Here is a 25,000-nt window from a genome sequence, read left to right on the forward strand (position 1 = left end):
GACAAACAGCTGTCTTGTGTTACAGACTGGGGATGTTACGTTGAGATGTCAGAAGTGAACAACCTTGTCATTGGATTTTTTGCCATGTGCTGTACTTTTCTGTTGCACTGTGTATTTGTATTTTTTTAATCATTTTCTTGAACGAACGCCTTATGAATACAGACACAAAAAAATACAATACCAAAGCTACAATTTTTGTTAAAAAGATGTAGTTTGTAAGGAGCTCCTAAGCTCACAAACCACACACACACACACACACACACACATATCAAAGAAATTGGAACAGAAGTTAATAAGCAAGAGGAAATTGAGTAGGAGGAAAAAGGTTAAGAAAACCCCAAAAATAGTGATTAGTGTGCTTTAGTTATACATAATTATTATTCTCTTTGTAATAAACATGAATATATTTAATACAATTTATTTTGGCAAAACACCTTAAGTACTTTGTAACAATGCATGATAACACTGTAATGATGTGTAAGCACACATGCATTTATCAAATAACTGCTATGTAAATACACAGTAATTAGAGACACTTCATGTAACATTACCCAAAAAACAAAAAATCCCTGCTCTATGTCTCAGCGTATTATTATTGGCTCTCGTTTACATATGGTTTTCATATTAATCACCAAACGCCCACTTTGTGTTTTCTGCCTGCGTGTTTTGTGTTTTTATATCACGGTCTGTTCTGTTTTGTTTGTTAATGCCAGAGCTTGAAAAGCAGAGTGGAGATCGATAGAGAAGCAGTTTCGTCTTCCTTGCTCATGAATTGGGTAACGCAGACTCATTTCATGAATATGTACTGATTGGAATTCAAGTCATGACCCGGACTGTACACAAGGGTTAACATGTTCATTCACGACTCTGCATGTCATGGGGTTATTTATTTTATTACTGGTATTCATTCACAAAATTCTATAAATGACTATCAGGATGTTACACAAAGGACACCAGTGCATAACTGTGATGTGAAATAAACACAATTTACTGCACAGAAAGTGTTTATCTCCTTTCATTTACAGCTCATTTGGAGGGTACCGGGTGCAATTATCTGTGGTCCAGTGTGCGTGCAACACTAATTCAGTTCTACATTCAATTCTAATTGATCGTGTATCTGCGGCCTAACCTTGGTTATCCCCCTGAGCTCTGCTGTGATTGGTCAGCCAGAAGACTGCCCCATAGCCCCACCAATCACGAGCTTTTCTTCTGCAGTTGGTGTCAGATTTGAGCAGAGAATGAATGAGAGTAAAGGAAGCAGGTGTAGGTGACTGTGCTGGTTGTAATGTAAGCGCACACCAGCGCTAATGCTGAGCCCTGCACGTCCCAGGCATGAGCGACTGCAGTTTGCTTTTGAATCATCGGCTCCTCTGATGATAGTGGTAACATTTAAACCATGTGAATCCCCTTTTCAGTTCAATTTCACCTTCTGCACTCGTGTGGGAAAAAAAAAAAAACATTTCACTGACCTAAATATGGTTGTTGTCCTATGGTGTCTGTTTTGCTATTTATTTTTGGTTAAATTTAATTTCTGCAGAACCTGTATATCATCCAGAACAATTTCTACTTAAAGACAACAAATACCCTCACCGCTGTGTGGATTAGTGTAGTACACAGAAGATTAGGAACAAAGTTTCCTATCAGAGGGGCTTATAAATCAAGGACTATAATCCCTATGCCCCACGCTAGTGGATGTAAGGAATACCACTTAGGCTCCATGCAGTATTGGTTACTGATGTGTTTTTTACACGCACACCATCTGTTAGCAGATCTCTGCTCGGATTGTCATTACAAGGTGTGTTCAGTTCAATTCATTGAAGGTGTGAATGCTGTTGCTGTAACAAACAGATAATATCTGCATGGCTAACCTCAGCTTCGGCTGCTGAATGCAAAAAGGGGAGGGGGGGGGGGGGGCAAGACTGGTCGGTAAAACCCCCGCCAACCTGCTGCTTGTCTTGTATTTAATTATCAGCAAGAACTGCAACAACAAAGGAGCTTTCTGGCTAAATAAAAGAGCAGTACTGGGTGCAGTTTGGTTACATTATTTATTGCACAAGCAACTTATTCAACAGCATATTAAGCTAAGGGGTGATCTGATTAGCCTTTACCCATTTCAGTTCAAATTAAAAAGCACTTATTATTTAAAAGTTTGCAATTCTCCCCAAAAAATCTGTCGCTTGCTAAGAAGTACAAAGTGAGGAGGGCAGGTGACTGCAGTGAAACAAGCCTCAGGGTTAGCACACTATTTTAATGTCAGGCTGGAAAAGTGTGTTACATTACCAAGTGCTACATAGAGAATTAATTCCCAGGTTGCACAAGCTCAGTGTGTTAGGAGCCAGCAACACAGTCACAAACAAGCTGATTATAATGTGTGTGTGTGTGTGTGTGTGTGTGTGTGTGTGTGTGTGTGTGTACACTCCAGTGATGACTCACCGGCCACATCAAACACTGAGTATGAACAGAATGAGAGAACTCTGCAGTTTCACAGAGGAAGTTGGTACTGATAAGAACTTCAAAATATGGCACAAGAATTACACACACACACACACACACGCACACACGCACGCACACACATGCACGCGCACACGCACACACATGTAGGGTATTGTAAAGGAGGAAATCATTAAAGGGAGGTAGACTTTAAAATATGGTCAGGTGCTAAAGTAATATATAGGGTTCACGAGTTCTTTAAGAGATTTGTTTGTGGGAATAAATAATGTTTGATAATCATGAAACTTTATTTTTTCTCAACAGGCTTGAAAAGATTGGTGCAATCAATTTAATTCACTGTCTGAAACAGATTTTTTTTTTTTTTACTGCCTGGTTTCACAGACCGTGATTAGCATAATCTAGGACTATTAGGGGGCTGTACTATAAAATGATTTGTGAATAGGACCTTTACAAATAATATAATTAGTTACAATCACAAGTTCTATTCATCTATCTGCACTGCCTTGTTCTTAGTCAGGCTACAATCTTCTTTACTCTAGATATTTGTTCACTTGTTAATACTTTCTTCACAGTTTGAGTGCTGTGTTTTTCTTTAATGCAGGGCATGTAGGTGGGACTGATCAGAACCTGCAGTCTTGCTCAGACATGACATCATCAGTGCACATTTTACACACACAAAAGAAATGCAATAGCTGGCGGATAACAGAGGGAGGATGAAAGAGTGTAGATTTCAAACCACTGTGTTACCTGCGATTAGCATATTCCAATTCTCACATGTCCCTTGCTGCTTTTGTTTTTCACTGTGTGTTTTCACTTTGACTTTGCGATGCCCACTTGATCCTGTCTCAATATTCAACGACGTCTCCTGCTCTCCACACTCAACTTGCCTGTGTTACAGATAGAAGCATCCCACCTGACCCCCTCAACCCATAGAACAGTCAGGACGGAATGCAAGTGAAAAGGCACAGGAACCTGTAATTCAGGAAGCAGTGAGGTCAAAATGTTTTCACCTGAGTCACAATTAAAATCAAATCAGCAGCTGTGAAATAATTCAAATCTGCTCACTTTTGTAAGCACTGTTTCTCGAAACATACCACCTATGTGATTCATCTAATTAGAACATGTTCAACAAAATCAATTCAAAAGGTTTCCGAGCACACAAGCTAATGCAGTATTTTGACTCCATCAAAACTTCAGTGGAGTATACTGTAGTTCAGCGCTGTGTCCACCAGAGGGCAATAAACTTCACCACAATGGCAGGTGTATGTCTGTTTAGATGGATGTAGCAGTTATCGGATTTTTTTTTTTATTTTTTTTTTTTTTAAGGGATAGCGAAACCGCGATCTCCGAACGGAAGGGGTTTGTTAAAGGTTTAAACTGTCTTTTAAAATCCTCTATTCATCCAGTAGGAAAGATTTGTAATATCACTACTGTAGTCCTGACTGCCAGTTCGCAGTAAGTGTCTGCTGTAGTAATAATGTGGCTTGTTTTATGCAACGTGCGGACATTTAGTGTCGCGGGAAGGCATATTAAACTCCCGGGACACCTTCCTCGAAACCGGGACGATGCAGGGAAAGCACGGCCAGGTGACAGCCCTACCTGGAATAACATATGCATTCAAAACACAAGAACATGTGTTTCATGGGAACATTTTCTGACCGTGGATAATGTGAGATAACAGCATTTGTCAATACAAGATTAATGAAATATACTCACTGCTCCAAAAAAATACCACCCTTATAGATTACCCGATTAATGTGCACCAGCAGAGTGTAGTGAATGGAAAATGTGTAAAGTGAAGCAATGCAAACTCAATCAAAAGCTGTTCCCATGCCGTGCAAACGCATTCAAGAGCAGTTCCATGCCGTGCAAACGCATTCAAGAGCAGTTCCATGCCGTGCTGTACCACGTGTGGGCGGGACACAAGGGGCTCTTACATGACTGACAGAAAGAACAGCCCAATCACAAAGGGACACACTTCTTTATTAGACCAGCCCACTTTGCAATCCAGGAATATTTAAAACATGTATGATTTTTACGGGGTTTTTTTTTTTGGAAATTGAAACCCATTAAAAGAAACATAATTTGTCTTAAAAAACAAAACAAACAAAAACAAAAAAAAAAAAACGCGACACACCCCCTTGCTTTGAAAAGTGTAATTCATTTAGCAGGGCTGTATAGTCCAATGTGTTATCACAGGGGTGTACACGTTATAACAAACATTGACCTGTTTAAAATTGCCACATCCTTTCCTTTTTAATGACACACATTTAAATTCAATTATTTTCTAAACGTCAAGGCAGATTTAGAATTGGGTTTTTTTTGGGGGGGTCTGTACCCTTTCTGGACTCAAGTGGTATAGCCTGGCAGTCCCGGAAGAACTCCAGCAGGCCGAGGTGACGCTGCACTCGCAGACATGGCGCAGCCCGGTAAGTTAATATCGGAATAAAATCAAGTAGAAAAAACGAGAAATGCACCAAAGACTCCTTCGACACACTAACACTAGAGCAATCAAAATTAATCGAATCAAAATTAATACCTTATCTTTACAATTGTGCAAAAATGAAAACAGGATACAGCATTCGCGAATAACGCGTGCAGCACGAACACGGATGCAAAGACGGCGATGCGTGTCGATAAATCGGAGAGCTGCGCGATACCTGGCGTGTATCGGTGAGCCGCAGCACGAAGTAGACCGCTGCGATTTCACCCGGGACCGTGTGGTGTTGATGCATTTCGATCCAGACTAACACAAACGTGTGAATCTGTTTTGCAGATATGTCTAAGAACCCATTGGTCTTAAATCTGTCATCTTTATTTCTTGACGTGCATTTGAAAGCAAGCGCGGCATCTACTGAAAGCATTTACTGCATTATCTAATCTCATATAGAGCGGTCGTTTAAAAAAAAAAAAACATTAATAAAATTATCTCTTTGACAATGCTGTAAGCCAGCTGCTGGATGCAAGCCTTGTTGATGGTGTAGTCAGATCCAGATTACGCAGCGGTATTTAAGATGATGTTGCGTGTTCTTGGATGTGAAATGTGGGGCAGTATAATGTCGTGCACACGGTACCGGTTTTAATTCACGTCTCAGAAATTAGAAAATGCGTTAAATCTTTACAGCGTGCCCCCAGAACTGTTTGCAATTCCCAGTCTGCATCCACCTTGCACATCTCTGTCTCAGACCTGGCAGCAGGACCCATGGCACATGTAGCAGGAAGATGTTAACCTGACCCCTTGTTTTCAGCAGGTTTAATCTCTCTCTTCCTCCTGGCCCTGGTGCTCCCTGCTCAGGCCCTCGCACCCTCCCACCACCTGTCCAGTGCAGATGTGACCAGACTGCAAGCCTTCCTAAACCAGCCTCTGGAAGACCTGGAGTCTGCCTATTACACCATTGTGGGGCTCAGCAAGCTGGGGGGCCGAGTGTCTGATGAGAAGGTACAAAAGGAAACCACACCTCCCTGCCTTCACTTTAGATCCTGGTTTCTGACAATGTGTGCATCTGCACTATTCAACAGCCCACTGTTTTGAAAATGTCTCTTTTTTTTTTTTTTTTTTTTTTTTTTTTTTTTTAAGGCTTGTCTTTTTTAAATAGAATTTATTCAAGCATTGATTTCCAGAAATGATTGCATGCCTTTTATTTCCTATTTTGTTGTTACTAGACGGTTCAAATGTAGTTAGCTGTGATTGCCATTTTAGTATTACTACTCTGTGATTCACGGTCTTACTGTATTGTATTTTACACAAATGCAAATACAATATAGTCAAATCTATGTGTAAAAACTGTAATGGAAACAGAGGAGGTGACATTGTATTAGCATAGCATTCTGCTGCTCAAACACTGGACTGGCAGGAAAGTGTAGTTATGTTGTATCAGATTAGGGACCATGCATGTTTTTCTCGGAGCACTCTTCTCTGTTTCCCGTGATTTAAGCTCATGTTTTCTCTCTTATCACTTTGCAGGGTGCCTGCCAGTTCCTGAAATCCCATCACGACCCCACCAGTATCGATTCCCTCTTCTTCGCTGCAGAGGCGAGCCAGGCCCTCTCAGACTGTGAGGTGAGTGGAGTAGCCCGGGGACACCTGCTTTTATATTCAGTCAAACTGAGTCTGCCCCGTTCTCATGTGCCTGTTATTTCTGTGACGAGCTGTCTGTGTTTAACAAGGTTGTAACCGCACTCAATTTAGCAATTAGTCCTACCTTGACAGAATATTTGAATTTAAATTTACAGTCCCAGATCTTAAACATTCACATCTTATTGAGTTTAATCCTTTGCCCCTTCAAAGCTAATTGCCAGTAAGCTGCAGGGATGGAAATGAGACTCCTACTGCAGAGCCGCTTCACCCATTCCAGGTTTTAACACAAGCTTGATTAGCCAGTGTGTAGTTAACAAGCTCAGGCGTGTCTTACTACAGCCATCGTAAAAGCAGGAGTGGATCACACAGCTGTGCAGTGGGAGTCGTTTTTCCATCCCTGAGCTGTTTGTTGTGTGGTGGGAATGCCCATTCCCAGTATGTTGGTTCTGGTGTCCCGCGAATGCCCAGTGAGCTGCTGCCTGTTGTTGTTTCCAGATCCCCGTCTCCAATGAGACCCGTGACCTGCTCCTGGCTGCGGTGAGCGAGGACTCATCGATGTCTCAGATCCACCATGCTGTGGGAGCGCTCGGCTCCCTCGGGCTGCCCCTCGCTTCCCAGGAGGTGGTGAGCGCTCTGGCTGCCCGCATCACCAAGGAGGACAACGTCATGGCGTAGGTTTATTTCTTTATCTGTTTTTATAGGTACAGTCTCTTCATAATTATACTTCAGAACAGGTCCAAAGCCTTTACTGCAGCCTTTAACCCTGTTTTTTTTAAGAGAAAAATGTATGTTATTCTGTACCAAACTAGAACCAAGTACTATATATATATATATATGTATGTAACACAAGGCATCAATAAGCACTCACAGGTTGAGCTCTCATCTTGTAACATTTCTCCTTTCAAAAAGTGTATATATGACTGGAATAAGGCCTTTGACAGTACAGTGCAGCTCCTATGGTTTTACAGTAATTAAATACAATGTTATCTCTATGAAAAACACTTTTCTTCCCTTGCTGAGCTACAACAGCGCTTGAGTCAGTAACGTGTGGCCTCTCACTGCAGCAAGTTCTTGCACGATGGTGTTTCTTTTTCCTGGTTTAATGGAGGCGCTTATTCTCCGAATTCCCCCTGCAGGATTATCGTGGCGTTGCAGACTGCTTCCCGGCTCTCCCAGCAGGCTGATCTCGGCAGGATTCTTGAGGAGATTGAGGTGGGTGTCTGATTCCTTCTCGGGACCTTCAAGTTGAAAGCTGTCAGTTTATCTATTTGTTGATCTTGAATTGGACTCTGGTTAGAGGGAGATATAACAGCATTTCTTAATCATAGCAGTGTTTTTTGGGAGGGTTTTTGTGCGTCGCTAACCCCTGTCTTCACCCTTTCCCACAGGACCTGGCTGCCCGGCTGGATGATCTGGGTGGAGTTTACCTCCAGTTCGAGGAAGGGCTGGAGGCCACTGCCCTGTTTGTCACCGCTGCGTACGGACTGTCAGACCATGTGGGCATGGAGCCACCCCTGAAAGAGGTACCTCTTCCTCAGTCTTAACCTTGATCAAATGCCAGTACTGTATAGGACCTACCACGAGGAGATCGTACCCATCTGCCACCTACAGGACATTACCCGCCAAACGTGTGTGCTGTGTTGTGTTTTGTTTTTTTTAAACACAATTACAAAGTGATGTGTCATTTCAAACAGTGCATGCTCAGTGTCTGATTCCTGTATTCTGTGTTATAGAAATGCTTCCTCAACTCTTGTTGAGATCTTGCTGTGTGTAACCCCCCCCTGCCTCCCTGTGTCTCAGGACCAAGTTGTGCAGCTAGTGAACTCTGTGTTCAGTAAGAAGGCTTGGGGCTCCCTGGCGGAGGCGTTCAGCGTAGCCAGTGCTGCCGCCGTGCTCTCAGACAACCGCTTCCACGTCCCAGTGATCGTGGGGACCCAGGGCCCGGCCACCGTCTCACACAGACAGCCCACCCTAAAGGTACGTTCAGCTCCATCCCATGCACCCCACTTCATATCCTTACAGTCCTTGACGTTCACTATTATATAACCTTAACATTCAGATTGCTCTTTGTAGATCAGTCGTGTGCACATCCACATTTATTGTAATAAAAGTAAGGGTTGGCCAAAGACGTTGGCTGAGTTGGCCTCGTAAGACCTGCATTGGATTTAGATCAGGTGCACCTTCTCTGCTCTTACACAAGGTCAAAGAACCCTGTCTCTTCCCCAGGCCCTGCAGGATAGACGTAACTGATAACCTTGCTGTACGATCCCAGACATCTCCAGGAATTTGTATCTGAGGCGGTCTTTGCTCCCTGCTCTCGTCCACAGGTTATTTCACTTTTGTCCTCTCTGTTTCCCTGCAGATCCAGGTGACCAACGTGCTGTCCAGGCCCCTTCCCTCTGCCAGTGTGGTGGTCGAATCGGCCCGCTCAGTCTCCTCCAATAACGTGGTCCTGAAGCAGGCTTCCTTCACACTCCGAGAGTAAGCACCCAGCCGCCCGGCAGCTACCTCCATTCTTGTCCCATTGTCCCTAGGTTGCAGCTGCAATAGTTTGTGATGTAACTAAAATACGTCATGTTGTTAACTGTAAGGGGGCTTCTCTTGCCTTAGTTTAGTTTAATGCTTGAGTCATTCCAGCCAAAGTGGATCACAGGGTTTGCACGACCCCTTGGCTCAGATTGTATTTTGGTGGAAAGTCCTTGAAGCAAGCTTTGAAATAATAATGTCGTTGGTCTAGTCCACCCCCCACACTGAGAAAATCAATTGCATTTTTGCAAGTTTCATAACCCTTCTCAAACGTGTGAGGCACGAGTTACACTGCACTGGTTTTGCATGCAAGCAGCACCTACCCTGGAACCCTTTTTAACCACGTATCGTCAAGAAAGGCATTGCTGAAATTCCATTCTCACCTCTGTGTCTTTCCCAGAGAGGTTTTTGAGCTGAACTTCCTTGACAGCAAACCAGCAAGTGGCTACTATGACTTTGCAGTGGCAGTGGCAGGAGACACGCGCTTCGTTGGGAGCAGTGTGGAGGTGAGTGGCCCGTGATACACAAACGCTGAACCATCCCAGCAATTGCCATGTGTTTTATTCAGGCCCCAGTATCCAGAATGGATAGTAAAGAAAGTACAGTGCAGGCTGAGTGAGCTTGCAGTAAAAGGCGTGGGAATGAAGGGGTCTACTCTTAAAATACAGACCCATCAGTGTTGCCCGTAGGAATCTACAGTATTTAGCTTCTCTCAATATACTTGGGATTTCCAGAGCTGTCGCTGTTGCTCTGTTGTCATTTTAGATTGTCACCCCAGATGTGTCTCTTAACAAGTTGTCGTAATTGTCGAGCAATGATAATGTCCGAGCTCCTGTCCGCTTCCATCCCCCTTATGTATGTCTAGGTTGAATGAGACACGCCACTCGTGTAATGTGGAGCGGTAGCACAGCAGACTGCTAATGGAAGTAAAGGCTTTTAGATTTTTATTGGGTAGTTTTATGTATGCAGTGTCTCACTGTAATGTCAGTGCACTGGAGTGGATGCCCTGGCTAACCTCGCACATTAACGTGGCCCGTAAGATCATAATTTGATGGTAGTGGCTGTTACTTTGGCTTTGTGTTTAATGCTTTAAAATGGCTTTGCGTTGTTGTTGTTGTTGTTATTCAGCTGTGTTTAAAACCTGCAAACTGCTCATCGTGCCTGTTATGTTTTTTGTTTTTTTTTGCAGCTTTACAAAGTCAGATGCCAGTCTAATGACATCATTACACTGCTTCCTAATTGCACTTTTAACTTTAAAAAAGCCCCACTATTGATGCATGCTGCCCCATAGAGTCACTGTAAAAAGTTTTACTTTACGCTTCCCATCTTTAAAAGAAATTAAGATAGATATAAATGTGAGTATCTTGGTCTGGTTTGCTGGTCTGCTAGTTTGACATGTATACAGTGTTGAAAGAGTCAAAGCAGATCTGCTTAAAGTTCCCCGATCTAACAGCGACATTGCCAGGCAGCAACAAGTGCGGTCAGATGTTCCATTCTTATATAGTTGTGGGTGACTCAGACAGACAGTAAGTGAAAGGCCATGGATGTGTAAAGGTGGGCTCGCTAGCCTCCTCTTAACTCCCTTCAGGTTGAGGTAAGGACAGGAATTAGCTGCTGCCTACATTGTGTCATTGATGTGGACGGATTCGTTATTTTTTGTGTGAGAGAGTTGCAAACAGCAATGCTAATTGTTTTAATATTTTACATTGTCTGACAGTAATGAGGCTGCTGCCTGGGGCTTTCTAGTGCAGTAATTGTGCACTTGCTGACAACACATGGCCTGGGAGTTACTGCTGAAGCACCTTCTCTCCCTCTTTCAAACTGATCGACTGTAGGGTCCTGCTTAGCAACAGGTGCAAGGGCAAAAGCACACTTTCTCAAAGGAATAGTGCAATTTGAAACTCTGAAACTAGCAAATAATTGATCGTGACAGTAATTCACCTGCTCTGAGCTGCAACCAAGTCCTTTGGTGTTTTAAACTGCAAGAAGCACAGCCTTTGTAAGAAACGAAGCAGATGTCCCACTTTGCGCTTTGAAACTGTAGAGATCCTAAGCTATATAAGAGACTAATACTGTGACTAGCAGTTAGGGAAAGACAAGGAATTAATTTAAAAGCTGTCACGGAGTATCACCGGCTGAATTGGTTTGATTATGAAAGCTAATTTAGGACTTCAAATAAACCACCTTGCATGGTCCAGCTGTCTAGACTACCTGATAGATAATTAAAGGTACATTTAACTTATCCCGCCTTCTCCTTTCTCCTGCACCTTCCTGGCCCTTGATGATAGTACTCACTGATTTCTCTTTATGTTCCTCTCCTTTCAGCTCAAAGTAAAGGTTTCTACTGAGGTTGGCATCACTAATGTGGATCTGTCTATAGTGGACAAGGACCAAAGCATTGGACCAAAAAGCACCAAGTGAGTAAAAAGCTTTCTGAACACCCAAAGACATGGCCACTGTTCTCCATTGGGGGTGATTAGGCTGTCGCATCAGAATCAGACTGGCATGTATTGGTGTGTGTGTGTGTGTGTGTGTGTTCAGTTCAATAACAATATTGAATGACTTATTTCAATTAGTAGTGTAAAAATACTTCTTTTCATAGAACATGTTCTTCAAACTGGGATCGTCTATATAATGGTAATTTTCAACACACCCTAACGAGGAGAATCTAATCCAGAGGTCTCCAACCCTGGTCCTGGAGAGCCCCAGTCCTGCAGGTTTTATAGCTGCCTTGACATCACCAATAGCTGAAGATCTGGCGCGCATGTTAATTTTGACTAACTAAGCCAATAATTGGTTCACTTAAGTAACAAGCTCGGTTGAAATGAAAAACCAGAAGAACCTGTAGCTCCTCAGGGCCAGGGTTGCAGAGCCTTGGTCTAAAGCATTGTTTCAATAACCTGCGTGTCATCTCCTCAGAGTGACGTACCCCTCGAAGGCAAAGGGCCCCTTGATCGCAGACAGCCACCAGAACTTGGCTCTGTCCTTCCAGCTGGTGGATGAGAACACTGGGGTGGAGCTCACCCCACACCAGGTACTCTTCCAGGGATACTGCAGGGTGAAGTGTGGTCCTGATTATTTGGGCTCCCTGGGACTGGATTAGCATAGCAGGAATATATCTGTATATCTATCTATATATATATATATTTTCCTTTCCCCTGCAGACCTTTGTGCGCCTGCATAATCAAAAGACAGACCAGGAGGTGGTGTTTGTTGCTGAACCCGACAGTAAAAACGTGTACAGGTTTGAGCTGGACACTGCAGAGAGGAAATCTGAGTTTAATTCAGTGTCTGGCACGTATGCACTGCACCTCATCATCGGGGATGCCACGCTGGAGAATCCCATCCTCTGGAACATGGTACGTTCACTTTTTAGATTATAAGTGTATTCACAGTGGGACATCACGAGCTACATGTTAAGACTTCTCATCACTATGATATAGGACCTCTTTAGGCAAATGAAATACTTTATTCCACAGTCTTTGTTTTTTTTTCTTTCTGTTTGTTCCATCAGTTTGTTTGAAATGTAAAGTGTATGGATTATCAGCCTTGCATTTAAGAAGTGTGGTATGGTGCTAAAGTCCTGGGCTTCTCTCTTCCCAGGCTGATATTGTGCTGAAGTTCCCAGATGAAGATGCTCCCTCAGTGGTGCAGGCCAAGAACCTCTATGTTGCCAAACCAGAGATCCAGGTAACGGCTTTTATAAGCCATGATCAGTTTATAAAAAAGATTCCTCGTGAACTGGCTTTAACAAAACACGTTATTCCTGCGTTATTTTTTTATATTTCTGCATTGGTAGATTATGGCCAGTAAACATCTGGACAATGGATAGAGTTTAGGGCTATTGCAGCACTTTAGGATCTGGTTAAGACTTGATGTTGTTCCTAGAAGAGAGAGGACCATTCTCGAGTGGGCTAAACAAAACAGCCATGGTGGTTGAATTATTTTGAGGATCAACGCTCCACACCTGCTTGTCTCGCTAGGGTCTGCTGTGCAGTCTTAAGTTAACACTAAAACATTTATTTTTGTAGCATCTGTTCAGAGAACCTGAGAAGAAGCCAGCGACTGTGGTTTCCAATGCATTCACAGCTCTGGTACTGGCTCCATTCCTGCTGCTGATCATCCTGGTGAGTCTCGCTTACGAGATCTGTCTGCATGAATACTAAAGTGAGCTGTATAATGTGAGGAGTAGAAGGAAAAAGTGATGGCTCAGATTGGCTTTAATATAATCATTATTATTTTATTTCTGTTCTAGTGGATTAAACTTGGTGCCAACATTTCAAACTTCAGCATTACGCCAAGCACCCTCCTGTTCCACCTGGGACACGCTGGTAAGTGCGAATGAGTTTGCACTCGTATGCAGGGGCTGCACTGAAAGGCATTAATCAGCGTGCTGAAGTAGAAATCGCATCACTGCGACATAATCACTGCATTAGTGACCTCTCTCCGACCTCATTATCTGGAGTCGTTAGTCTTAATTGTTGTACTACTGTTATTCAGAGGGTTATTTTTTTTTTCTTTTTATGAAAACCTTTGTGGTTTGTCCACATGAAATTTTGTTACCAGACGCAGCGTGTGTGTTCTAATAACGGATAGCAGTGAGTCCAGCGTGTTGATTTCTCTGGATCCCTGTTCTGCACACACACAGCAGAGCAGAAGAGTTGATTCAAGTTACAAAGTTAAATGTTTCAGTATTTGGGTACGTTAAACATTGTGATGCATGCTTCTCTGTTTCTTGCAGCAATGCTGGGGCTCATGTATGTGTACTGGACACACCTGAACATGTTTCAGACCCTCAAGTACCTGGCCATTGTGGGCAGCCTCACTTTCTTAGCAGGAAACCGCATGTTAGCCCAGAAAGCAGTCAAGAGGTATGTACAGCAGCTTCCCAGCAAGTGTTCTTAGTTGTTTAAGGATGTTATTTAACATGCTTTGGAGAAGTGGCTTACAGTAATTTAGTAAAGACCTATTACCTAGATGTGTGAAGATGAACGACTTAAAAGCGTAGAATGAGGATTCCTGTTTTCAACTCACTGAAGCGAGGGATCCTCGTTGAATGGACCGGTTAAGGTATTTATATAGGGAGCAGTGCATTGTGGAGAGCAATAGAAGGAGCTCAATCTTTGAACCTGTGTGCGGTGGATTGGTATTGTAGTCTAACGTTTGAAATAGGCTGGGGACTTTTAAAGAGCTACTTTTTTGTAAGTGTTAGATGATGTAGGTTTCCTGGGAGAATCTGCGCTTTAGGCAATCTTCTGCTATAACCACTTGATGTCGTCTATTCCTGCGAAACACCATTGACTTGCTAATGTCAGTCAATTCACAGCCTCATGCCTGAGCAGATGCTAACTGCTAACTTTCAGTCTGCTGGGAATCCCAGGTACTTGTGTGCTGCTAACCGGTTGACTCAGGAGGGGCGAAGATAGCGGGGCTCCCTTGAGGGTTACCCTGACTCATCTAGCCTTGCCCAGAACACCGACCGAGAGTTTGATAGGGTATTTCGGTACCTTTTGTATTTGAAAAAAAAAAACTAAGGCACTAAAAAGCTTTTATTTCAATGAATTATTCTAAAGACTTTTATTTGCCTTGCTGCTGCTTTAATGCTTTGTTCTACTTTTAATCGGTTCTCTCTCTCTCTTTCTCTGTCTCCTCTTTTACTCTCTAGGATCTCTGCAGAGCAGAGTAGTAGATTGGCAAAATATAGGAGCCTGCGGTAGAGAGCTGTTTTCTAATTCTTACACAAAACCTTCCTGTCTCAAGTAAGGGGCTGGCATTGCCCAGCTAACTGTGCATTCCCCATGCTGCCCTCGTCCTCAGTGTTCTGCATGGCTTGTCGTGTGCAACCCATCATGAATTCCAGCGAGGGCTAGAGATCCTAACTTTAAGCATTTTAACCCCTGCACTCCAGGTCTAGTTTTGGGTTTGCCTCCCCCTATAATCTTCCACACTACCCCTTGAGGCCACAGTCTTCTACTTTGTGCTTTTTCAATGTAGATCTGTTACTGAGAACCCTAATATGAGGTCTTTGTGCCCCAGTAATATCCTACTCATTATTACTCCCCTGTTGGATCAGGTGGTCTTGTTTTATTGTCTGCTATGCTGACACGAGTGTATGCCATACCTGGCTAAGTTGAAGGCTGCCAACAACAATGATCTCTCCCCCCTGCACAGTGCGCTCAGGTCCCAGGGCCGTTCTGAACTTCCTCACTGTGTTGTTTTAGGGGAGGGGAGAGGAACATTAGTCCAGGAGCAGTGATGTCTCCTTTTCATGTTGCATCGTGCGTTCTGTGTCAAGGTTTAACGTTTTGTAATGCAACATGTAAAAATTGATGCATAGTGTAAAAAAGCAGTATAATTGGATAGTAATGCAAAAGAGTTCTTGCACCAACCTTCTTAAATGTGTGAAACAGTTTAATAACATGTTGGCTTAATATCACAACATGTCCCAGTTGTAACTCCTTCTTTAACACGATCGTGATACCTTCTCCCGTTCCCCAAGTCACCTCTTGAAACACCATCGTGTCTTCGTTGAATGCTGTAGAGCGTGTTTAAAGGGTGGATTTTGCATGCGTTTGGCTCACGGTAACATTCGATATCTGTGAAAGTTGCGAATGCGTTTTTTCTTCGGTTTTGTTACCTGTTTTTGATGCATTTTTTATGATTGTTTTTTTTAATAGGAATTCATGAAGTTGGCATAGTTAATTACTCTAACGATTCATTGCAGTAACTCCAGTAAATGTTTTCAAATCATTTGCTGTGCTCTGGGTTGTCAATTGTTTTTGTTTGTTTGCTTATTTATTTTAATTGTTTTTTTTGTTTTGTTTTTTTCAGGATTGGAAAACAATAAAAATAATTCTACAACAACAATGGAAGACTGGAGATTTTTTTTTTTTTTTTTTTAAAAACAAAAAAATAAAAAAAATGTCGGTTTTGGGGTTTGGGTTGCAATGTTGCCTGGTTCTGTACAGAGTTCATTTGAATGGTTGTTTTTGTTAAACGCACTGCAGTACGTGTTTTCAATGCTCACTGGTTCCCCAGAGGAATAGTTTGAAACAGATAATACACCGTTCTTCAGTAAGTTACATTATTTGTTAGCGTTTAATCAAAATGTCACCAAGCTTTAAGCGATATTGTGATGTACTTTTTATGAATTTATCTATAATTATTAATTAAATAGATAACCAAAATGATTGGCATAAGCAAGTACTGTTTGAGAAGTCTTTGGAACAGTTATTGTGCATTTTCTTTTAAATCCACTGCTTGAATCAATTGGTGTTACATGTTTCAACCAGTTTACCACCGCCTTCATTTCCAGTATGCGAATCTAGAATAGTCTCCTTTTCTGTTTCACCACTGTAACAAACTTGCATTGTACTTCAAAAACAGTCTCTCGTTGACAAGGTTGGAGGTGGAGGGGTTGAAATCAGCTGGGGCAGAGTGAGATCTGGGTTTTCCTGTGGGTGAGGGCAGTGTGTGATACCCTTCCCAGCCGTCTTCATGCCCAGTCAGGTTGCTCCATTATGAAAGGCAAGTCTGGCCCAAGGAGAGTTCTGCAGTGCCAGCTCTGAATCTAAAGCGAGACACAGGGCTGATCACATTGGAAGACACAAATTGCCACAAAAAAATAATTTTGTAATTCTGAGGGATTTTGACAAATAAAAGAAACGGGTGTTAAAAACAGTGGTGTGTTTGTTGTTTTTGTGCCTAAAAGAGGAAGGTGAGGGTTATTCTGTTTAGCACCTATGGCAATGGGGTATGTGTTTTTGTAATAGAAATCCACTGCGTTTCCATATTCATAAATACAGCAAGGGACGTTTTTAAATGTTTTTGTCAAAACAACCAAAAATGAACTTGTTGTATTGTGTCTGACTCCTCCTTATTGGCAAGTGATAGCTTGCAGTGTTCAGTTAGTCAGCTGTGTTACACACCATTGAATTTCAGCAGCCCATTGGTATCCCCTGGTGTTGTGTTGTACACAAAGTATATTTTCATAGTTTAAAAAAATGTGTTAATGCTGTTGCAAAATAGTTTTTACAGGAGTTTAACAAAATACTGACAGCATAACTTTAAAAGCTTAACTTTGAAGCAGAGTTTCAGGTGAACACTCATGCCATAAATACAACTTGTAATTAATTGCAGCAGCACAGGAACAAAAATCAGCAACCTGTTTATTTATTAATTTCCAAAGGTATATTATATATATATATATATATCTGACTATATCATATAGTATATATATACTATTATCATCTATATATATATATATATATATATAATAGTACTGTGCAAAAATGCTGTAAAGTAAGAATGCTTTCAAAAAGACATGTTAATAGTTTATCAATTAACAAAATGCAAAGTGAGTGAATAGAAGAAAAATCTACATCAAATCAATATTTGGTGTGACCAACCTTTGCCTTCAAAACAGCATCAATTCTTCTAGGTACACTTGCACACAGTTTTTGAAGGAACTCGGCAGGTAGGTTGGCCCAAACATCTTGGAGAACTAACCACAGTTCTTCTGTGGATTTAGGCAGCCTCAGTTGCATCTCTCTCTTCATGTAGTTACAAAACTCAATGCAACCAGATGCTTCCAGGTTCTGCAGTTGCATCACACTTTATAGAATGCATGCTTTAATACCCAGGGACAGACAGCAATTCCAGTAAGACTCTGTTTATTATTTAGGCTTTCTTATGAAGAAGAGCAGAGGTGCTCATGAAATGGATTCACATTTAAAGAAACTTATTTTTGGATTACTCCATTATTACAATGGCCATTCTTCCACTCTCTTGTCAAGTAGGGGAATCATTGGTCCCAACCTCCTCCATCCACCCTGTAAAAAAACCAGAAGAAAAAGAATCGAGAAGAATGCCACTTACTTGTATACCAAAATGGGGATCTTGTGTCTTGTTTTTGGTGTTATTATTCCCCTGGTGTTGCATGTTGAAATGAGTTCTTTCACCTGTAAAATATTCAAAATTAGTGTTACAGCAAGCTGGTAACTTCCACACCCCTCCAGAGCCACTGAGCAGAGAGAGAGGAGGATTCGTACTGGAGCGCCAGTAGGGTTTGTTTTTCACATCTGAAGCTTTTTTTTTTCTTCAGCGCCAGTTAAACCCCTGCGAAAGGCTATTGTGAGCAATTCCCCCATTCCAATATAAATAGTAAAACAATATATAAAAAAAGGAAAAAACCTCCACCCTCTCCCTCCATTATGTAGGGTTCAGACTGGTCAGAGGGTCACAGTGCTGCATGTGATTGAAGTCAATTATATTGCTTTTTTTTTTTCATTCATCACAAATCACTGTGCATTTGGCACACAGTTAGTAAAAGGTTACCTCTGGAGTCCTGGCAGAAAATTCCATTTGAATGTCATCGCTCTTCCTCTTAAAAGGGACATCCATTTAAAGGTCTGCTAGTAGTTGCCATTTGCTTATTTTTACCCCAGCTGGCTGTATAGGTTTCAGGAAACTCAGTCAAAACAGTTTTTTTAGTTTCTATTCATTTCTGCCATTTGGAAGAACAAGGGCCGCTCGTATAAAAGCACAGATTATGACAGTGTCTGAATTTGAAAACGCTGACAGTGCACAGTGGACTCTCTTGAGCTGGAATTACCTGAATAATACACTTTAAATACTTCAATAATAAAACATCAACACAATAATAAACTCCATAATGATCAGTTGCCTTCTAAATTAAATATATACTGTATGTATGAAGAATTAATGTTTGAATATGTATGTATCTTCTTTTTTAAAATGTATTTACGTGTATTAAAACCAATGTGTAAATATCAGAATCATTTCAGTTTTTCCGGAACTATATATGAGTTTAAATTGGTTTCAGGGAGGAGTCGGACGACTTGAATACGGCTCACCAGTGATTGTTTGCTGGGGGACAGCAAACACGTGGGCGTGTTGATTAGTGAGCCCAAACGGTAAGGGGTCAGAATTCACGATAAAGAAACGAAGCAAAAGCACAGCTGATAATTAAATACAGCTGCTGTGTTCATGGAAAAATGCGATCTACTGTACATTCAGCTGTCAAAATCGTGTCATCGGTGTAAGACATGACCGCTATGTACCCTGGTCTTAGCGAGGAGAGGTGCTATCTGCAGAACTAGAGTGGATTTTTGTCTGATAATGATATTCACTCAAACATGCCGTCTCACAAACAGCTTGTGGTAGTGTAGTCTGCGGGACCAAGCGATCTTTCTTTTTTTATTTTTATTTTTATTTATAAGGAACCACGCGGCACGTTCGAAAATGAAGGTTGAAGTGTGGGCATTGCATGATTGACAGCTGTCAAGTTCCACTTTCTTTTATGTTAGATTTTCATTTTTTTTACCAATCATATCTACCCCACCATGTAACAGATTTAAAACAGAAATAGTGTGATTTTGTAGATTCGATTCGGGTCTTGATTGTAATAATGAGAAAGAAAATAAACTTTTAAATTAAATCTTAAATAAATAATAGTATTTTGTATTTTAAAGATCCAGATCGGTTAATATCTCTAATATTGTGGTGCACTGCACATGCAGCGTGCCTCAAAGACTCCAGTTAGCACTAATCTTGCGCATTACCGAAGGTGACATTGCTCACTAGTCCTAGTGTTAATGAGACTGCGTGAACCCAGCCTGCTGGCGGCAAACTTGACTTTTTCTTTTCTTTTCATAGGCCCGTGCTAGGTGTGTAAGGCTGACCCTGGATCAAGTCCTATCCTGGTAAAGATCTCCATGGAACACAGCTGATGCAAACCCTGGAGAACCAATGACCGTTACATGAACTTATTAATACAGTTAAGTGCGACCGTGTGTTGTCATGCATGATGTTCACGAGTCGTGTTTTAGGCTGCTGTGAACTTTGTAAAAGGATGAACCTCCTGAAACAGGTAAGATCGTTGTTGCGCCCTGGCGAGCGATGCCTCCACGCGCGCAGCAGCAGGTATGCCTGTTGTTCGGTATCTTCCAGTCACGCTGTTTCAAATGAGCACTGCAAGACCGGGGTCAGCGGTTTCACTAGCAAACTAGCAGCGGGCCCCAGTTTTCGGGATTTCGTTAAAAATGTCGCAGCAGGAGAGAAAGTCGCACCCGACCTACATGAAGAAGCGGAAGAAACGCACCCCTACCTCCCTGAAGACGCGCAGATCGGAACTGGAAGAAAAGGTATGTGTGGTATAGTTACTCAGTTTACAACTCGTGTAATTCAACTTTAAGAGGGGCCATCAATTCCAATGTGTTACAAATGCATTATGAAACACTTTCACTGACCAAAATGCAAATAACAAAGGACGCACTTGTAAGCTGGATGCCTACAATCTTTTAAAATCGAGTTTTTGAAGTGTCTTGTTTGATGCATGTTTTTTTTTCTTTATTTATTTCCTTTCTTTTCTGTTTCAGTTTATTTTGAAACCTACGGGTGTCAGATGAATGTGAATGACACGGAGATCGCCTGGTCGATTCTGCAGAAGAAAGGCTACCTGAGAACCAGCGACCTTGCTCAGGTGCAGAGGAGAGGGGAGGGGAGGGGAGGGCAGGGAAGGGAAGGCAGACCGGAGAGCCAGTTCCATTAAGCAGCAGGGGCTGGCAGCCTTAACCCTTTCAGTATGGTCGCCACACAGATTGAGTTCATTAAATGACCTATCAGGCCCTATAGCTGACTGTCTCCCCAGGACTAGAATTCAGGTACCTACCCCTGCTGAACATTATTCTCTACACAGAAATAGAGAATCATAAGCACATTTCTTGATAATTGTACACATGGTTTTCAAATGTGCGTCTTCTTGGAATTAAGTATAATGTGAAATATTTAATGTTTTTCCTTCTCTTGTAACAGGCAGATGTGATTCTTCTTGTAACATGCTCTGTCAGGTATGCCTTTGTAAACCTCATATATATATTTTTAAACGCTGAAAACCAGCTGGATCGCACATTGTCTTTTTATGGCATCCAAGTGCTCCAGGATCTACACGTTCCTCAGTCTCGCCCTTTTGACGTAGTGACAGCCTGCTTTTGCTTCATGCTGTCAGGGAGAAGGCAGAGCAGACCATCTGGAACAGGCTTCAGCAGCTGACTGCACTGAAGAGGAGGCGCCCCAGGTCTCAGACCCCACTCAAAATAGGAATTTTAGGTCTGTTCCCACAGTGCCTGTCTCGATCAGATCCACATAATAGAATTGCCTGTGCAACACTGTAATACAATAAACAAAAACTAAAAAGTTTTATATATAATTGCGCTGTTTGAAAGGTACTTCACATTGAGACATGCTTGATTATGGTTAATGTTTTCTGCCCCTGTGGTTGACAATGGCGCCCCCCTGTGGCGTGGTGTGCAGGGTGCATGGCGGAGAGGCTGAAGAAGCAGCTACTGGAGCGGGAGAAGCTGGTGGACGTGCTGGCCGGGCCCGACGCGTACCGAGACCTCCCGCGACTCCTCTCCGTGTCGGAGAGCGGTCAGCAAGCCATCAACGTTCTGCTGTCCCTGGAGGAGACCTACGCTGACGTCATGCCCGTCCAGCTGCAGCCGCAGGGCAGGGCCGCCTTTGTGTGAGTGCCTCCCACAGGGATTCATGTGCTAACATCTGCTTGGAGTGAACACCTTTGTACAGTAAGAGGAGGTGGATATTATATAGTGAGATTTCGGAGCCCGTTCTGCAAACGTAACTAGAGTATCTGGAAAGTTTCTCTTTTTTTTATTTAGAACCGCTGAGTTTGCAAGAATAACTTGGGGGGGTGGGGTGTAGCATCTGGATCAGGGATAGGATTGTATGTGTCGCCGTGTGTATGTCATGTTTGAATGCAGATTGTGTTTGTCATTGAATCAGCTCCATCATGCGAGGCTGTGATAACATGTGCAGCTACTGCATCGTGCCCTTCACACGGGGCAGGGAGAGGAGCCGGCCCCTCGCTTCCATCCTCCAGGAAGTCAGGATGCTGTCGGATCAGGTACAGTCCTCCTTAGCTGCACAGCTCAGTTACCCTCTGAAAAACCCAGTAGCAGACTAAAGGAATCTCTGCCAGGACTGAGGTAATAAAATGTCTTGTGCAAAGCCTCCCGCCTCAATGGTCAGTAAATCGGTAACCCTGGCTGTGTTTCCCAGGGGGTGAAGGAGGTGACTCTTCTGGGTCAGAATGTCAACAGCTACAGGGACACGTCTGAAGTGCAGTTCTGTTCCGCCGAGCCGACCCACATGAGCAGGGGCTTCAGCAGCTTGTATCGGGACAGGAAGGGGGGCTTGCGGTTCTCTGAGCTGCTGGAGAGGGTGTCCCGCATTGACCCCGATATGAGGGTCCGCTTCACCTCCCCCCACCCCAAGGACTTCCCTGATGAGGTAACCAAGCCCACGAGATCCAGATAGTGAGCGGCACACACTAGAATCAGGCAGCTTTAACACAGCAGACTACTGTAGAGGGACAGAGATACTGCTTTGCCTTTTCAGTTTAGGGGTTGCATTTCTGAAAAGAGAAAGCACTGTGTTAATGTATCAGCTGCCCATGTAGTGTAATTCTGACAAACGTGTGCAGATCTGAAGAGTTTTTTTTATCCTCCTCACTGGTCTTCTCCTGAGAGTTTGCAAACAGTGCCACCTAGTGGCTGTATGTTGTAACTGCTAAGCCTGCTGCATTGTGTAGTGAAGGGCTGTAATTCTTGTTGCATGTGTCTCAGTCCGTTGCTGACCCTTGCAGGTGCTGCAGCTCATCCAGGAGAGACACAACATCTGCAAGCAGCTCCACATCCCAGCCCAGAGCGGCAGCACTCGCATCCTGCAGGCCATGCGCAGGGGGTAAGGAATGAAGGGAAGCACAGAATCAACCAGCACCCCTGAATGAAACACGACTGCACAAGTTATACTGTGCAGCTCTTTTGACAAATGTGCACGCCTTATTGGACAGGGTGTTCTGGATTGAGGACAGTATGCGTGGTGGTGTTGCTATTGTGATACTTGTTGTTTTAAGTGTTATCCACTAGAGAGAGCTGTCTCCCTGTATGCTAAATGGAAAGTTTAGTTTACATGTTCATGTTAAACCCTGCATTGTTTCTTTGCAGCTACACAAGAGAAGCTTACCTGGAACTTGTGGATCACATCCGGAGTGTTATTCCAGGTACAGGTTTTTGAATCAAATTAGAACCCTCATTAAAGGTACATGTAGTGCTAATGATGTTTAATTCTTCTTAAATGAACTACATATCACGCATGCTAACCTGCTGCTGCATAGTGTGGTTTGAGGGACACTCTGAATTGTCCTGTTGTGTTTCAGAGGTGAGTCTGAGCAGTGATTTTATTGCTGGGTTCTGCGGAGAGACAGAGGAGGATCACCTCCAGACTGTCTCCCTTCTCCGAGAGGTCCGGTACAATGTGGGGTTCCTCTTCGCCTACAGCATGAGAAAGGTGAGGAGACACACAGACAGCAGAGCAGAGGGGCTTTACATTCATCCCAGGGCTCAGAGAGGTTCTGCCTTTGTTATTTTAATGCCTGCTAGTTCCTTCTCGGTTGTATAAAAGCCCTGATGACCAAGTAGAGACTGTGCCCCCCTTCTCTCTTGTAGAAGACCCACGCCTATCACCGTCTCCAAGATGACGTTCCAGGGGAGGTGAAACAGCGCCGCCTAGAGGAGCTGATACGAGTGTTCAGAGAGGAGGCTGCCAGCCTGAACTTGGGGCTCGTCGGGAGCACTCAGCTTGTCCTAGTGGAGGGGGTGGGTACTGCACGGCTTTCCCAGAGATGTCACGTTTCTGTTAGGCAGTGCAGACACACGTCTAAGTGCTCCCTTTTGAAAGTTACAAACCTCAGTGAATTTCAAGCACAATTTGGATCGCGATAAAGCAATAACCACGTTTTGAAAGTCTTTTAATTCAGTGAATTAAACCTAATTTAAATTAGTAGCCTCTGTATCCCTTTTAAGGTACAATAAGCTCGCGCAGGTGTACAGTACACTTGATCTAGATTGTCATCGCTACAGGTAAGCAAGAGGTCCGCAGCGGAGCTCTCTGGAAGGAACGATGGCAACGTCAAAGTGATCTTCCCCGACCTGGAGGACCCCACAGGCTGCGCGTCCGGAGGCACTGCTGGGATCAAACCAGGAGACTACGTGCGGGTCAAGGTACAGCAGGGACATTGCACTGCTCCTATATTATTAAGCAGGTTGACACTCGTTTACAGGAGCGCCCAGGGGAGGCAGCAAGCACAACAGCATTCACCGGGCATGATCAAGAAACGCAAAGCAAACGTTTGTAACAATTGATACAAGCAATTGAACACCCTTATCAGCTGGTTTCATTAACACTGCGCTTCCTCACCATTTACATTAGATATCATCAGAGTTTGTGATGCCCATCGTCAGGTTTTTTTTTTTAATAGTAGCACATTTAAGCTCTTTACACAAAGATTATTCAAGTCTTAGTTGCCATAAAGAAATCTAAAGGGAAGACTATAAGAAACCAAGTCAAGTAGACAAGCGTTTTGAGAAGGCGCTAGCCAAACTTGCATCAGCATTCCGAAGCTACGAATCAGAAAGCAGTTTTAATACAAATAGACAAATGCTACGATTCAGTACAGCGTATCTTTCAGTGGCACAGCAGCGCTGTGGCGTTCCTGTCCTGGAAGGGTTAGTCACTGTGGATCTCTTTCAGGTCACGTCAGCCAGCTCTCAGAGCCTGAGGGGCGTTCCTCTTGGCCTCACCACCCTGAAGGCTTCGTCGGGATGCACTCTGCAGGGTTCAGGAGACACAGGCTGAGATAAACTGAGGCTGGAGTTAACTGTGTCACAACCTGATCGCTCAGCCGGAACCAGCAGGACAGCAGCTAACCAGCAGGGTGTGGGAAGCTGGGATTGCTTTTGTACATGATTGATGGTTACAGTGGAGTTATACTGGGCCATATTCACAAGCCATTTGTCGCTGTACTAAGCTAACACCAGTTATTTTCTAAAATGAAAGCAATTATGT

At 43.1% G+C, this 25,000-nt stretch overlaps 2 protein-coding genes across 4 annotated transcripts; both read left to right on the top strand.

Annotated features, from left to right (window-relative positions):
* Positions 1-4,775: 4,775 nt before the first annotated feature.
* LOC121307846 (dolichyl-diphosphooligosaccharide--protein glycosyltransferase subunit 2-like) lies at positions 4,776-16,735 on the top strand. 3 transcript variants are annotated; one of them, XM_041240140.1, is made up of 18 exons: positions 4,776-4,880; positions 5,700-5,890; positions 6,416-6,511; positions 7,025-7,200; positions 7,666-7,741; positions 7,918-8,052; positions 8,330-8,506; positions 8,892-9,010; positions 9,456-9,561; positions 11,381-11,472; positions 11,975-12,089; positions 12,220-12,414; positions 12,659-12,745; positions 13,087-13,182; positions 13,311-13,386; positions 13,797-13,926; positions 14,721-14,814; positions 15,887-16,735. In XM_041240140.1, exons 1-17 carry the CDS (start codon positions 4,868-4,870, stop codon positions 14,770-14,772), a joined length of 1,932 nt encoding a protein of 643 aa, XP_041096074.1. In that variant the 5' UTR covers positions 4,776-4,867; the 3' UTR covers positions 14,773-14,814; positions 15,887-16,735. The 3 variants fall into 3 exon arrangements, with proteins under 3 accessions (XP_041096074.1, XP_041096077.1, XP_041096076.1); XM_041240142.1 differs by having other exon boundaries at positions 4,780-4,880; positions 5,703-5,890; XM_041240143.1 differs by lacking the exon at positions 14,721-14,814.
* Positions 16,736-18,914: 2,179 nt separating this feature from the next.
* Positions 18,915-25,000, top strand: cdk5rap1 (CDK5 regulatory subunit associated protein 1). Its single transcript, XM_041240171.1, has 14 exons — positions 18,915-18,990; positions 19,733-20,220; positions 20,455-20,558; positions 20,891-20,925; positions 21,084-21,184; positions 21,389-21,599; positions 21,878-21,998; positions 22,154-22,384; positions 22,740-22,837; positions 23,101-23,156; positions 23,313-23,443; positions 23,602-23,751; positions 24,016-24,156; positions 24,686-25,000. Exons 2-14 carry the CDS (start codon positions 19,881-19,883, stop codon positions 24,788-24,790), a joined length of 1,824 nt encoding a protein of 607 aa, XP_041096105.1. The 5' UTR covers positions 18,915-18,990; positions 19,733-19,880; the 3' UTR covers positions 24,791-25,000.

Source organism: Polyodon spathula, chromosome 59, assembly GCF_017654505.1.
Source record: "Polyodon spathula isolate WHYD16114869_AA chromosome 59, ASM1765450v1, whole genome shotgun sequence".
Lineage (NCBI taxonomy): Eukaryota > Metazoa > Chordata > Actinopteri > Acipenseriformes > Polyodontidae > Polyodon > Polyodon spathula.